Raw genomic sequence first — 16,882 nt, 5'->3', positions numbered from 1 at the left:
TATGATCTCCCCATTTTACAGAGAGGAAACCAAGGTACATGGAAATTACTTCACCTGCTTATTAAGGTCACAAGGTGGGTCAGTGGTAGAGCCAGGATTCAAACACTGGCCATCTGACCTCAGGGCCATGGCCCCAACCATGTGTTATGAGTGGAGCAACAGCGGCACTCCACTCTTCTCAGTGTAGCGCCACCTACAGGTCTGAGCGGTCCATCCACCAATTCCATTTACAATTCAGATTTGGGACATTTATTCAAGCATTGCATTTTCTCTGGGAATTCATTTGTCAAGTTGCAACAACACAAGAAAATGTTACTGCAATGCTGCATCTGCATTTTGGGAGGGAAATACATACCTTTCATTTGAGATCATGTAGGAAGAGAGATGTTCAGATAGTTATATCACTTGAGAGGAGAAAAGAAACAAACAAAAAACCCCAGCTCATACAATGTTTTTTGAGTTCAGAAACTTCTCAATTTTTTATTAAAACATAATTCTTCAAAGAGTATAGAAATACGCCTGACCATGACCTGTTAGAAGTCAACCATCTGCTTCGAACATACATAAGAAATATCTACCAAATTCTGGCTCACCAGAATTTATTAAGATGTGCACACACATTATCAGAAGGACACCAAAGTGGCTACATTTGACAGATTCTTCTAAAGTGGACACAATTTTCTGACAGCTGATGTTTCCCCTGGAGGAAAGCTGTAACGACTGTGAAGGTTTGGAAAGATGAGCTTGAACAGCCACAAGGTGAAGTATCAGGACGAGGAGCTACAGATGGCATGCACAAAGAACAGGGGCCCTGGAGAGAGGTGGTGGCAGTCCCCTGTTTCCACCGTGAGCGCACACTGTTCCGAGAAGACAAGCACAGAGGAAGGTACTCCCTCCTCGGGGGAAGGGTCTTCGGGTTCATAGTCAGGAAGCACAAGACAGCACACTCAGGAGAGGACAGGAAAAGGTAACTCCCTACACATAGTCTGACCTTTCTCCGAGGGACAAGGGTCAGTGTGGTTAAAGGAGAAGATCAGTGAGGACCACCGCCTCTGGGATGTGGAGTTTGCAGCTGAAAATGCCCACGTCCCTTTAAGCTGACTCAAGGCACCAGACTGGCTCCCTTACATACCACTGACAAGAACAAAACACCCCGCAGAGAAGAACTTGATCCACTCTCATGTAGAGTTAAATGTTGTTTGTGGTTTGAGTTCAGCTTGGTCAAACTCACCCCAAAGTGGACTTCAATCGCTTGTAAGAGCCCCCCTGGGACTGATAGGTTGAGGACACTGTCCTCCCTCTTCTATCCTGTCCAGCTCCTGCTACAGCTTCCCTGGGAAGGAGGAAGTGGAGAGCTCACCTGGGCTAGGCGTTGCCTTGGCATTTTACAACGACGAATTCCTTCTTCGTGTTGTGTCCCTCTTTTGTGCCCCAAATGAAGGCAGAACCACAGATGCACAGACTGAAAGTGAGACTGGCAATGCCCAGTTCTGCAGTCCTCTTGTTCTCTTTGGAGGGGAACCAACTTTTCTTATTTTGGAGGGCAGAATCACCTTTCCTATTCAAGTTTTTTTAGCTTGATGTTTCCAGAGGACCCGTTTACATTATAACTTTGCTTTTTTAAATAGCCTTTTAATTCCAGAAGTTTGCACAAGATAATCTTTTTCAGTATACTTTATTCCTACTGATTGCTGCACAGAACCTTTCACATGAGATCATGTGGGAAGAGAAAAGACTAGAATGTGGATATTTCTTAGACTTTCTCCTCCACCTCTAAGATTTTCTCTCATTTGGGGGGGGGGGGGACACAACTTAAGGGGGAAAGACATGGTAAAGAGCTTGCAGTGTTTTTCAACCAACACTGCAAACATATCTTTCTGAGGCCTTAGTGATGTCAAGAGAATGTCAGGATAATCAAGGACAGAATATCTCCCTTATCCCTGGGCACATCCACTGCCATGTTTGTCAAAAGGGGTGCAATAGTCATTCATCTCTCACCTACATCCCAGCAAAGGAAATCAAGGGCATCAGGAGAAACTGTCAGTCACATGATTAGGCCTTCCAGAGAAACAGTGTCAAATGCCCTGGCCCTATCTTCCCTGGAGATACAGATAAATACAAAACATTTTAAATATTTGTCATTTTTAAAGCCAATCAAATAGGCATTTTCTTTGTTACCACATGGCTCCATCATTATATTGGGTTTCCCTTAAAGGGCCCCTGCTCCCTTTGAGCCCAGGGATGCTCTTCTCTCCATGTATTCTCTGCAGGGTCCTGGAACTGACATAGCCCCAGACATGCACACAGAGTACCTACCCAAAACCTAGTCCCCACTACCTAGCTCTTGTCTCCACAGAGAGGAACGTGGACTTTAATAAGGACATGGACCATGAAATAAATAAATAAATATATGTATATATATTTACGCCCTCAATAAAGAGGACATTTGATTGGATATAGATTTCCCTCTCATTCAAAAGCATTCAGCCCATATAGGAGCGTCAGCCCATACTGGGTTGCAATGAGATCATACAAATCACAGGGCCGAGGGATGTGAGGGCAGGAATGTGGATGCACTGTTACTTCCAGGGATTTACAAGCCTTGCTAGGAGTCCACCTTGGGGAAAATGCTCACTTTATTGTTTCTGCTCATCTTCCGCTCCACCCTGCCTACCTTGGGCATCTTTGTCTGGATTAGCTCTTCTGGGGTGTTGCCCAAGGGGGGAAGCAGCCTCTTCTTGCTGTTTCGGGTCTCTGAGAGCCACTGGGGAGGCAGCTCAAAAGGCCCAAAGCCAAACTGCAGGGAATACTTGGCAGGGAATGTCTCGGGTTCCACGGAGACTGCTGGTGCCACCTGGGATACAGAGTCCACTGTACCTGGGGGTGGGGCGGGGGATGCAAACTCTGGCCCCTGCTCTGCCTCCAGGCAGGGGGTGAGTAGCTCCTTAGCCTGGAGGTCAGCTGAGCCAGCGTACTTGGTTTCGCTCTCTTCCTCATCCTCCGTGGGCTTAAATATCTGCTGCTGCCCGATGTGGAACATCTCCAGGAGCTGGCTGCCTGAACGCATGCTGGGCTCCAGGCTGGCATCAGCCACCTCGCTCCCTGTGCTGACCACATTTCGGCGACTGTACCGATGGTGCAGTTGTACCAAGGTCCCCACCAAGCACTTGCGGACGGATCTGTTCACAGTAAGAAAGAGCACAGGGTTCGCCAGCAGAGAGACTTTGGGCAGCCAAATGGCTGTGAGCAACAAGAAGACGGAAGTATCTGGGACATTGAGCACAGTCTGGTAGACAACCAGGGTGGCGTAGGGCACGCTACATAAGATGAAGACCATCACCATGGACAGCAGGGTGGCGTGCAGCTCAGCCTCCCTCGGGGAGGCGTAGGGGATGGAGATGGTGTTCTGTGGGGTCCGGAGGGCTGCTATGATGACCTTCTTTTTCTGGCTGGCACTTAGGGCCCGTCGGATCAGTATCAAGAAGAGGAACACCACCACCACGGGCACAATGACCGTGGTGATGTTATAGACCAGAACGTAGACCAGGTGGCCCAAGGAGTTGCTCCAGACTTCGGTGCAGGTGGACATGGCATAGATGTCGGCCACATTGGTCACCGCGAACACAGGGATGCTGGCCACCACTGCATGGCCCCAGATGTAGATCACTAGTTCTCGGGACTTGGCATCAGATATTTTTCTCTCCAGCGGATAGAGGACGGAGTAATACCTGCAAAATGCACAAGCAAAATTTATTTCACAGAAGATTTTAAATTAGAGGAATCAATCTTAGTGGGAAACCACTGGGGGAATTAGTAAGCTAGACCTTAAGTTTTGAGGAGTTTGCTGTACTATTCATAGTTAGCTTTATAATTACTGCCACCAGAACTAAATCCCAAAGAGTGCCCTCAGTATAAAGGATATCTCCTTCTGTTGTAAAGACATCTATTTTTCAATTTAGGCATAAAGAGTAATCTGTAAGAAATTTTACATGGGCTGGAGGAGCTTTAGGGCAATTTTCAAAGCCGCTAAAAGAAAGAAATATGTCTGCTCCCCTATCCAAAGTGGACTCATGCCACGGTGTATATGCATGGATATTGTGAGCATTCACAGCCGCCTGGGGCAGAAGAACCCTGTATGAGGGACGGACTCTGACAAAGTCCTTCCACAAAATCAATTCGACTGAAAAAATTATGCCTGCTCAAGAGCCATTCTTTCCATGATAATCACTAGTACCCCTAAGAGCAATTAATAGGTCTAACATGGCTGCCTGAGGACTTTTTTCCTTCAAACTTGACTTGATTATTCCGTAACCACCTAATCAGAATTCCAAAAGCACCATGTTTCAAGAGGACCAATGATTTGGGGAAACTGAGTAATTTCTTAGCCCCTAGAGGCACGCCTGTCATGAAAGGGCAGCCAATAGCCAGCAGAGATGTGGCAAGTTTCTTCACCCTTGCTCGGCCCACGTCTGTGCAGCCAGCTAATGCTGGAGTCGACCTTATAGCCTATTAACACGCATTCCCTCCTCGGGACAGGTGAGCATGCGTGCCTTCCTGTCACAAGAATTTCTGAATATCATCTCTGTGCTACATATTGTACCAAGCACTGGGATACAAAGATGAAAGGAAACACAGGAATGTTTCTAACTAAATGGGAAAAAAGGGATGTAGACAAACAAATGACAAACGAGTAGGTGATGGCTCTTTTGGAGGTATGCATAAAGGAGGCAGGGGAAAGGGAGCACCTGGGACAATGTCAAGTCTGGAGTCTGGCAGGGGACAAGCTGGGGGAGAGACGATGCAAACACAGGACAACCGTGATGACCAGAGATGGATGGAGCATGGTAAAATGTGTTCTAGATCTCTTTCTGAGGGGGAGGAAAAGAGAAAGAAATGTGTAAGTTACACATGCTCTCAATTTTTTTTCTCTGAATATAGATGAACTTTTCTAACCACATCTCAATAAATCCAATGTGATGGCACCACACCCACACATGAATACATGCCAGGAGACCAATGTCTCTGATTCTCATTTGCTAAATGACACGTAACAAACCCAGGCCTCTGGTCATTTCTGATCCCATGATATGTTGGCAAACAGACTGCAACACAAGCACATAGCCTCACGATGAATAATTCTGTTAGCATGTACATCTCTAGGAGATGATGCAGGAAGTGTAAGTGGCCTCCCAATTAACTTGCTGATTTGATGCCATGAAACAAACATCTGAGAAAGAAGTGAGACAAGGGACTATTTTCCTTTTGTCTTGGTGCACACCGTACTTATGCTTTTGAGTAATTTGCATCTCTGAATAATGAAATAGGAATTTACCAACCTTCTTCTTCTACTGAAAGAACTTGTTTACCCCCTTTTAAAAATGATGGCAAAAATACAGTAGACTTTCTGCTGGAAAGAAAGTGAGAATTTCTTATGATTTGCATATTTTCTTGCCTAAAGCCAAAGGCTCAAATATAACACACAGGGATGACTACATTGCTTCCAGGTAGAATAGCAAACTGTTCAGAATAATGTGTTTCCACTCTTGTTGAATTCTATACTTAAAAAACTTTCAGAACTCATAGCAGCATTATTCACAAAAGCCAAAAGGTAGAAACAACCCAAATGTCCCTCAGTTAGTAAGTGGTTAAGGAAAAATGTGGTATATGCATACAATGGAATATTATTCAACGATGAAAAGGAATGAAGTAGGTTGTTAAAAGAGTAGATAAGAATTCTCATCACAAGGAAAATTTTTAAAAAATTGGTATCTATAGAAGATGATGGATGTTAACTAAATCTATAGTGAATCATTTCACAATATGTGTAAGAGAAGTCATTATGCCATATACTTTAAACAATGCTGTATGTCCACTGTAACTCAATAAAATTTGGGGGAAAAAAGTACTGATACCTGCTATAACACAGATACCTGCTTTAAAACATTATGCTGAGTAAAAGAAGCTAGACACAAAAGAACACATATTGTATGATTCCCTTTATATGAAATGAATAAATAAACCTAATTACCTCCCCCAACAACAAAAAAATTTTAATTAAAAAAAAAAGGATGGGAAGAGAAAACCACCACCACCACAATATAAAATCTTGGAAATAAATCCTCCAAAGGAATTCTGGTAATATCTGGCCAGGTCCAACTGGACTTTCTAATCATTTGTTAAATAACCACTGAATTGTTCTCTTGTTCTTCCAAAAATATTTTCATCCTGCATCAAAAGGCCCTAATTGCAGAGTTATCAATCTGACGAGCAAACAACTGCAAATTGCAAGCAAACACCACCGATTCCCACCAAGCTGAAACTGTGTCACAACCCAGCTCTGCCCTACCCTCTCATGATGTAAACCTGCCCCCTAATGCCACATCTTCTCTCAATGGTCCAACTGGCCATAGCTGCTGTCTTTTATGTGGCATTCTGTTTCAGCAACTCATTCTCCTTTTGTTGACCACAAGCAGATTAAAAGCCGTCTGTGGAACATTGACTATTCATCATTTGCTTCATGATGCTAATTTTTCTACATATTAAAAAAAAAAGTTGAGCCCCTGACTACCTGATCTTACCTGTCCAAGGCAATGGCAGGGAAGCTGAGGATAGTCACAGAGCAGAAAACTTTGTGCAAAAACTTGACGACCTTGCAGAAGAGCATGGTGTAGATCCACCAACAGCAGTGAGGACTGGTGCTGAGGATGATGTCAAATGGCACACAGACCAGGCTGGCACAAATCCCCGAGCAGGCCAGGTTTTTAATGAACCTGTTGGTGACAGATTTGAACACGGTTGTGCGGCAAGTTGACCATAACACCATGAAGTTTCCTGGCCAGATATGCAAAAAGAAAAATAAAAAATGTTTTAATAAAAAGAAGACAAAAAAAGGAAAGAAAGAAAAGAAGGGTTAAAAAAATTGAAAGCCCACATTTGAGAGTTCATTTCAAAGAACTTAAAGACATTGTATACTGGCAATTTATGTGAAATTATTAAATCACTTTCGTACATATCAAAAAGTCTAGGAGGATTTTGAGTGGTGAGTTTTGTTATTTAATGTTAGGCATAATAGTATTATGATGATGACTCCGTCCCACCTGAGTATAAACAATTTGCTAGGTATTACTTAACCTCTGCCAATCTATTCTAAGTTTGCAAATGAGCTCCGCATTACCAAACTCTGCGATAGAAACAGGACAGAAGCCACACATGTGGCTTAAAATTTTCTAGTACCTACATTTTTCAAAAGTGAAAAGAAGCTGCTGACATTGTATGCCAGAAACTAATACAACATTGGAAATCAACTATACTTCAGTTTTTTAAAACTGTTTTTCAAAAAGCAGGTGAAATTTGAATAGTGTATTTTATTTAACCCAATAAATCCCAAATATTAATTTCAACATGTAACACAAACTTGCACATAACAACAAAGCAAGATAATTACCCAGCTGATTATTTCATCTCATCAGCACTTCAGCTTCTTCCTAGCTTTATAAGGTACACTAAGGACAATTCAGTGTATATTTTAAATAACACAGTATTCAACCTCAAGATACTTTTTAATTTTAGGCATTATGTTCTAAATCACCTAATCCCCCTTAGAAATGATTCAAGTTCTGGACCCATTCTTCCTCCCTCCACATTCCCATTATATTTTCTAATGCTGGATTCCATGACAATCCTCAGTGCCAGGGCGGTGGGCACAGCAACACAGTTAGCACACACAAGCTGCCTACTCCTTATTCCTGGTGTCTAGTTATTTTACTATGGCTCTATTCCTTCTTCAATCTGTAATCATAGTTTTTAAATGCTTATAATTCCTTTCAGATTATTCTACTGTTTCTAGTTCTAGACATGTTAACTTTGCCATTTATTGGGTCTGCTGCTCTCTTTTTATGGCTTTACTCATATGGTTTTTAATGTTGGATTATGAGCTCATAGTACATGGGGTTGTTTTTCTGTGGCAGGCTATAGTCCCTGGTTGTGAAAGTGTTTCAAGTGGCTAACCAAGCACACATTAATAATGTGCTGTGCTTTCATGCGCAGATAAAAAAAACAATATGGTTGAAAGACCATTCTGAGAAAGGTTAATAAGTGTGGAGGGAAATTTTTATCCTGGGGAGAGGCAGGATATTTTAATGACCAAAAGCATAGACCTTGAAGCCTTACTCCTGGATTCAAGTCCTAGCTCTACCATTTACTTGCTGTGTGATCATGGGTGAATTAACTTCTCTGTGCCTCAATTTCTTCATCTGTAAAGTGGATATGCTAACCATGCCTGTGTCCTTGGGGCATTGTGAGGATTAAATGAGCCAAGACAAACAATATATGTACAGCACTTAGAAAAGCTTCTTGTGCCTAAGAGGTGCTATGTAAGTGTATATGTTGCTGCTATTATTAGTTGCATGAAGTTCCAGAGGGTACAAGGAAAGGTCTAACAGAGGCAGAAAGAGTGAGAGTCTGGGCCAGAGTTAAAGAAACCTGGAGCCATATGTAGAGATGATAGAAAAAGACGGCACAGCAAAGGTACCTGGAAGCAATCAGGAGTGAGTGACCAGGTAGGACTGACTGGCCTCCAGGGTCCCAATGGAACACTGGCATCTGCCAAGGAAGAAACTCTTAGGTTTACCCCATGGAGGTCCCTTGGGTGGTGCTGGCAAAATCACAGCAGACTGTCTCACGGGGTCACGATGGGTGCCTGGGACTATGGTGTTTGAGTAGCTGTAACAATTTGAGAACTCTCTCCTCAGGCCTGTGGGACACACACATCTTGTCTCTCTCCTCACTGTCATCTGGATTCAGTGACTTCACTACAGTCTCATCTGCCAAGCAGGGAGGGCAGGGACCGCTGCAACGTCTGCTCCTTCCTAGAATCTCCTGACTCCACTCACATCACACGAGAGGAATCAGATCAAGGACGTGTCTTCTGCAGATGGAGTCCTGCTCCTGGAATCCATCAAGCCCATTATAAAACAATCCAAACACCCTATAGAAATCTTGCAGCAGCACACAAACCTGATTCATCTTAATAAGGCACTGGAGTGAATTTAAAACCATGAAGGATCAAGAAAATTGAAAAAAGAATCAATGATCTTGACATGGTTCATTAAGAAAAGTGAAAAATCTCAAAGTAATGATGACTTTCTAATAATGCTTTCAATTCAATTATCTAAACAGCTTGAAACCATCAAGAGATTGTATCCTTACAGGAAAAGTTTTTAAAATCCTATCTGGCCAACAATGTTACAAGTAATAAAATAATGATTACAACTATATTCTTTGTTTAAAAGACTTTTAAAAACTTTCATAATTACCTTCCATCTTCCCAATAGGTAGCCACTAAGCACCCTTGTGCATTTAGACTCACAGTTTGAGCCATTAAGAATTTTAGTCAGAATTGAAACTTTGAAAACATTTTATTCAAAATTGTTTGAGGGAAAAAAAAACTACAGTTGACCCTTGAACAAGGCAGAGGTTGATCTGCATACAACTTACAGTCAGCCCTCCATGTCCACAATTCCTTCGTATCTGCGGATTCAACAAACCACGGGTTGTGAGGTACTACATTACTGTTTAAAAAAATCTGCATATAAGTGGACCTATGCAGTTCAAATCTGTGTTGTTCAAAGGTCAACTGTATTTAACTTCTTGCCACTATGGCTAGAAAGTAAAAGTGTCCCTGAATATCTGAGGGCAAGACTTCATTTTGTTTAGGTATGATTCAGACATAGTTCATTATGACACTGATTTTGGGGAAGTTTTTTTTTTGTTTTTTTGTTTTTTGGGAGGATTTAGGAGGCCCAGTTTTATTATCTCATTTGCTAATTAGGTACTTTGGTTTTGAGGGTTTTTTTAACTTTTTTTTTAATTGAAGTATAGTCAGTTTACAATGTTGTGTCAATTTCTGGTGTACAGCATAATGCTTCAGTCATACCTGAATATACGTATATTTGTTTTCATATTCTTTTTCACTATAAGCTACTACAAGATATCGAATATAGTTCCCTGTGCTATACAGTATAAATTTGCTTATCTATTTTATATGTACCAGTCAGTATCTGCAAATCTTGAACTCCCAATTTATCCCTTCCTACCCCCTTTCCCCTGGTAACCATAAGTTTGTTTTCTATGTCTGAGTCTGTTTCTATTTTATAAATAAATTCTTTTCTTTTTTTTTTTTTAGATTCCACATATGAGTGATATCATATGGTATTTTTCTTTTTCTTTCTGGCTTACTTCACTCATAATGACATTCTCCAGGGCCATCCATGTTGCTGCAAATGGCATTATTTTATTATTTTTTATGGCTGAGTAATATTCCATTGTATGAATATACCACAACTTCGTTACTCAGTCATCTGTAGATGGACATTTAGACTGTTTCTATGTCTTGGCTGTTGTAAATAGTGTTGCTATGAATATTGGGGTGCAGGTGTCTTTTTGAATTAAGGTTCCCTCTGGATATATGCCCAGGAGTGGGATTATTGGATCATATGGTAGGTCTATTTTTCGTCTTTTGAGGAAAATGGATGTTTTCCAAAATGGATGCACCAAACTGCATTCCCATCAACAGTGTAGGATTCCCTTTTCTCCACATGCTTTCTAGCATTTATCATTTGTGGACTTTTGAATAATGGCCATTCTGACTAGTGTGAGGTGATACCTCATTCTAGTTTTGAGGAAAGAGTTGGGTTTTTTTTAAATGCCAGAGGACAATAAAAGTGTGAGATTGATTAACTAAACCCATTTTGAGAAGAGCAGAGGTATAAAAGTAACTAGGTGAATTTTAAAGCATTCAGCAGTTCCCTACTGCCACTAAGGAGAAAACAAATACAAACTTCTCAACATCATACAATATCCTTTAAGATATGACCCCTGGCTGCTCCCATACTTACTACCCAAAGTTGCAGCATCATGATAGAATGAAATGACCCTGGAAATCTGTAAAGGGAAAAACCTGTGTTTTTCTCTGAACCCTTAAATCTTCTGCCCAAGCAAAACCCTCAAAGGGAACTCCCTTTCATAAGAGTGAGAAAGAGAAAGCAAAGGAGAAAGTAAGGGTAAGACAAGTTAGGGATAAAGAACTCCTCAGTGTAGAAAAGACAAATGGTACCTGGAAGGTTAAAAAAAAAAAAAGACACTGTTAAGTTCTGTGAATCGGGGGACACCAATATTAAAAGTTGAGGTTCAAAGTTCACACTTCCAAAGGAAAGTTTAAATAGTTTAAAAAGCATTCTATCTTATTCTGATTTTTTAAAAAATCTTTTTCTCTTGAATCTATACAGATCAATTTCCTGGCTACCCAAAGAGTCAGCACAGGCAAGGTGATAAGTAGCTTTTTGCCACTGGTATTATTATGAATTATGGCCGCAGCAAGAATGTGGGGGAAACCATCTTGTAGCCAGAGGGCTGTGCCTGCTGGTTTTCAGTACAATTTGCTCTTCCTCTGAGTCTAAAAGTTTGAGCCTCTCTCTCACTAATGAAGTGTCAATTTGCTGTAACTTGTGATTAAACTATCTAATATCTGCCCAACTCTGTTTAAGTTGATCATTATTAACATGAGAAAATTGTGACTTTAGTTACAGCTAATCTGATTCCAGAGGGTTTTCCAAAATGATACAGGAGGTTCACATTAAGCAGGAATTGGATTAGGAGGAAAAAGCAATGTATTAAGTTTATTAAAATTCATGGTGAATTTTAAATAACTGCTTTGAATGAAAAGTATCTTATGAAATATATATCCCCAATCTAACCTTGGATGGTTTCTCCTTAGAGTACTTGTTCCCAATGAATAATTCAGATAAAATATTAACAGGATTCAGTTTTGCAATACATAAAAATATATAAAGAGACTCCAACAGTAGCCTCTGCTAGTCACTCCTATGAGGCTGCACAAAGGATTTTAGGTGAGTCTACAACAAAGGCACAGATGTTTTAGCAACAATAGTATCCCCAAAGGTAAGGCAAACTACATAGCACAATCAAGACAAAAAGATCCTGGTGCCCATAGCCACCAGGGTTCTCTCGTGAAGTCACAAAGCCCCCAAAACTAGTTCAGTCCCTCACATATCTTAACACATGGATGTAAAAAGTAAGAAGAAAGACACACTGAGTCTTAAGTTAATAACTGTCCCTCTTTCTTTGACTACTCCAACTTTTCCCATATAAATCAACTAGAACATTTCCATAGCTTCACAGGATACCTTGCTCTCTGATCTGCCACATTAAGTCTATTAACCTTCCTGAGAGGTATATTATTCCCTGAAAAAATATGGCAAGAGTCTCAGTATCATTTGCCCCATCTAACTGTGACAGCTCTGAACCTTTAATAACCACAGGCTCAACCTCCTCCTCAGTAAGTGTATGGAGAAAGCTTCCCAGGAAAAGGAGGAAACAAGTCATCTAACTATGATTAAGTGTGCTCCCCTTGGATTTGCATCCTAATAATCCATCCTTGATTGAGTGGAGGTGAAGTAGTTCACTGCCCTAAATATCTACCACACAGACAATCTTGCTAAGAGGTCCTTGTCTGTATAGTCTCTGAAGGCAGGGTCCGTATCTTCTGCACCATTCATATTGCATTTAGCCTAGAGGGGTTACTTCCTCCCATAAATAATGTAAGATCATGAAGCCCGAAAAGAATCTTATCTGGAAATTCTGTTGACCCTCATGAACACCAACCGCAGTTTTATATGTAGGAGTTGCTTCATAAGACCCCAAATAACTGAATAAGCTTGAAGTTTGAGATAGCTTGATCAAAATTACCAGAATTTTTTTTCTGTGTATTCAATATTGTAGGTACAGCTACTGATGATAAGTGCCTTCGATCAACAAGCCAAATGCTTCCTGTCTCCCCGTGGCCAGCAGTGTCAGAGCAGCTTGAGAGAGACGGATGTATGACACATCGTGCTATTCTCTCATCAATCTAGTGGATGGACACACAACACTCATGCACTCCAGTCTCCTGCTCCGTCTGTTCCAGTAACTATAATTATGCTGTCCCAAAGGGAAAATTATGTTGGAAATATTTCCAAAGAATGCAAGGCTAAGATAATTAGAGGACTAACAAAGGAAAGTGAGCCCAATTCTACTTCAGTTCACGGGGACCCAGTGTGGCTGATGCAATGTGGAGGAGGAAGACTCTGGAAATGAGTCTCTTACCCCTCCTGATCTGGCACATTCTGACAATGACATGAATTCAAAGGTGAAAATTCCATTCCTGTTTCTTTATCTGTGTTTGGAAGGAGAAGCAGGAGAAAGGGGAGAGGCTGGAAGGTGCGGAGCAAGAAATGGCATCCTAACAACTTCTCCTAACAGATTTCAGGCCACTGCCTCACTACTGGGGAGGTTGCATTTGCTCCAGAGTGGACCACCCATGTTTCCTTTCCCACTTTCTCCAGTTCCTGTGTGGAAGGAGCAGGCCAGCAGGAGAGGAGTGTCTGCAGAGTGTGGAGCTGGGACCAGGACAGCTAGAGCAGCAGATGTAAAAGCGCTGAAGGTGGCCAGACCCAGGCCAGGGCCAGAGACAAGTGGTCAAGGCAGGGGAGACTCTGGAAGGAAGTGATGGATCTGAAAGTCAGGGCAAGGTAGAGAATAGAACACAAGGGTCACTGAAAAGATGAGTTACAGCACACAGCCCATCAGGGCCAAGCAACAACATAAGAAAATGGAAAAACAAAAATGCTCAGATAAAATACCAGGAGCCAAGAGCTCTGTAGGAAGCAGGGAGTGAGGCAAAGTAAGCAAAATAACAGATCAGCACGTGGGCAACGAGGAAGGAGCTTGATAACTGAAACAGACTCAGTCTAGACTCTGAACTTGGATTTGATTCCTTGTGAGGCAAGAACTGAACCAACAAGATCAATTTAGAAGACTTGCAAGTGTAACATGATTTTGGAAATACCTGTAATGAAGGGCGTGTGGATGGGCAGAAACAACACTGTTCAGAAAGCAAATCATAACACTTCTCTTTCTCTCTTTTCCTCTTTTGTCTCCTTCATATAGCAGCGGAGGATGGAGAGAGAGAAGAGGGCAAAAACTTGAGAGCAAAATCATAGAATAATTTCAATTCCATTTATCTCCCATGCCCAGCCCTATTTTGTGTGTGCATTTTCCAGTGACTATTTAAGGCAACCAAAACCTTCTGTGCCAAAATATTCATTAGTCACATTGCTAAAAACTGGACAAAAGGTTTCCTTTCTTGTATCATGTTCTAAGAATCCAGGATTCATGATTATGGTAACCACAGTGATACAGACAGAGGAATATTCTCCTAACATTTTAGCATTTCATGAATAATCAGCTTCCAATTCCTGCATTTTTCCTCTAATATTAGTTGATTTGAATAACACTGAGTTATTTACCATGTAATTTTCCTGCTGGTTCAAAATACAATCAGCATGAAATGCTATTAGCTCGTTTAAAGCACTAAGATCAATGAGGATATGTGACCTCTTATTTTCCTATTATAAAACAAAAGGCAGAAGGAAGAATTTTTTATCTTGCTAGATATCGATTTTCTACTTTGTGGGTTTTTTAAATTATTGGCTTTCACAGTGCAATCAATGTGAATAAAGTAAATAAGATAAAATACAAAATCTGTCACTTTTATTAAGCTCCAGTTCCCATTAGTCTTGCCCCTCACATTATTCTTATAAAGGTTTAAACATGCAAACACCATGACTGGAGGCGGAATACTGGCTAATAAATATGAGCCCACAAATTTTAATATTACCCCAAGTAAGGAAATAAAAGTGAGCCTATATGCAATGGTCAAGGAAACAATGACATGCTACAACATTTTAAATTGTCATTCCCCTAATTAGAGACTCTAATTCTTTAATAGGAATAAGAAGGTAATCTACAACATTAAATTCACTTTATATACTCTCATGAATGAAAAAAACCTGAAAGAGTCATCTATACCTCCTTGTTTCCACATAAGACTATGTAAGGCTTGTGCAGAGAAACGATAATTTTGCTGACTGTTGAGACTTCTGGGAAAAACAATACTTTAAGGCCGCCTGTGGTAATCAGCTTCCACGAGGGCCAGTGACCCCTGTATCCTCATATTCATGTGCCTATATTGGCCTCTCCCACAATGAACAGGGCCAACTTGCATAAACAATAGGACACAGCAAAAATGACAGGGAGACGTCTGAAGCTAGGTCATAAAAGACACTGCCACTTCTGTCTTAATCTGTTCTGAATCATGCGCCTTGTGGAAAGCCTGGTGAGCAACGGGAGCAGTCCTACAGAGAGATCCACACGGTGAGGAATTGAGGCCTTGTGCCACTGGCCATGTGAGGGAAGCAGACCCTCCAGCCCCACTAAAGCCTTCGGGTGACTGCAGCTCTGGCTAACGTGCTGACTGCAACCTTTTGAGAGATTTAGGCAGAAATACCCAGCTAAGCTGGTCCTAAATTCCTGATCTACAGAAACTGTGAGATAATAAGTATCTGTTATTTTAAGCTGCTGTGTGTTGATGCCTGCCACTCAGACACGCAGCATACACCGTCTCCTACCTCGCTCATCTACAGAATGAGGATGATAACATTTACCTTGCAGAGCTGTTGTATTAAATAAGATAATGCATAAAAAATGCCAAACCCTGCCTCATCCATAGTAAATGTTAAATAACAGTAATGTTGTGTAACTATCATTATTTTTAAACTTTCTTTTGCTGACCTCATGTAAGTGTAAATAAGTGAGACATATCTAGAAGTCATAAGAGGGATTACAGAACTCACAGACATAGAAAACAAACTTACGATTACCAAGGGGAAAGGGGGTGGGGAGGGTTAAATTGGGAGTTCAGGATTTGCAGACACTAATTACTATATATAAAATAGATAAATAATAAGTTTCTACTGTATAGCACAAGGAACTATATTCAATATCTTGTAGTAACCTATAATGAAAAAGAATATGAAAACAAATATATGTACATTCATGTATGACTGAATCACTATGCTGTATACCAGAATTTGACACAACATTGTAAACTGACTATACTTCAATAAAAAAAAATGAGAAAAAAATAGATTAAACAAGGTCTTACTGTATAGCACAGGACACCATCTTCCAAGCAACCAGTGTGAACACACCTTTCTCCATTCTATTTAATCACATATAAACATATACACAATATTTACAGACATATATGGTGGTTTGTCATTGTATCTTTTGCAAACATAGAATTTTATTTTATACATATATATGCCATACATAGTGGAAAAATTACCCCTGTTGCATGATGTAAATATATCACAGTTTATTATTCATCCTTTGTCCTCCAAATGCTCATCCACACTGTTTATGAGGTTTTGCCATTATAAATAATATTGCAATAAATATTGTATGCATGTGCTTATTTTCTGGTGTTTTTAATCTCTGTGACATTGATTTCTCATTTCTAACAGTAGTGTGTCTAGAACCTTTTCCTCCAAAATTCCTGCCTGTAGCAGGTGCTATCATTTCTCATTGTTTTTTGCCAATCAATGGATAAAAGTTATGTGATGACCCAGGAGTAGTCCCTATGCCCAATGCCCTATGCTTCATGGATGAGGCATCATTTTTAGGGCATATACTTTTCATGATGGGTTGCTGTAACATTTCTGGAAAGCAATTCAGGGAGTTTGGTGTTGAACACTGCTCTAGTCCATCATAAGCTCAGTAACAGATCTACTTGGGTCAGGAAGACCCTCCTACATCATGCTCTGTCTCCCAGATTGCATATACTGCCTCTGTGGGGGAAAGCACCCCCAAGAGAGTATGCATGCCTTGCACCTGGGGTGCCTACTTCACAGCCCACCAGATGAGGACAGAGTGGCAGGAGAGGGAAAAAAAAAGAAACCTTATGCCAGAGGAAAGCTACAATTCA

The 16,882-nt window shown here is 40.9% G+C and overlaps 1 protein-coding gene across 2 annotated transcripts in view; it reads right to left on the bottom strand.

Moving 5' to 3' along the window:
- Positions 1–468: 468 nt before the first annotated feature.
- Positions 469–16,882, bottom strand: part of GPR176 (G protein-coupled receptor 176) — an 82,937-nt gene continuing 66,523 nt past the window's right edge. For both annotated transcript variants that reach the window (XM_006201634.4, XM_072962692.1), the window contains exons 2-3: positions 6,579–6,831; positions 469–3,728 (exon numbers count right to left, since the gene is read on the bottom strand). In XM_006201634.4, coding sequence (XP_006201696.2) covers positions 2,606–3,728; positions 6,579–6,831 — 1,376 coding nt within the window. In that variant the 3' untranslated portion in view covers positions 469–2,605. The remainder of the gene's footprint in view (positions 3,729–6,578; positions 6,832–16,882) is intronic.

The sequence above is a fragment of the Vicugna pacos genome, chromosome 6, assembly GCF_048564905.1.
Source record: "Vicugna pacos chromosome 6, VicPac4, whole genome shotgun sequence".
Classification (NCBI taxonomy): domain Eukaryota; kingdom Metazoa; phylum Chordata; class Mammalia; order Artiodactyla; family Camelidae; genus Vicugna; species Vicugna pacos.
The sequence above is the reverse complement of the archived record's forward strand: the minus strand, read 5'-3'. Positions and strand labels throughout refer to the sequence as shown.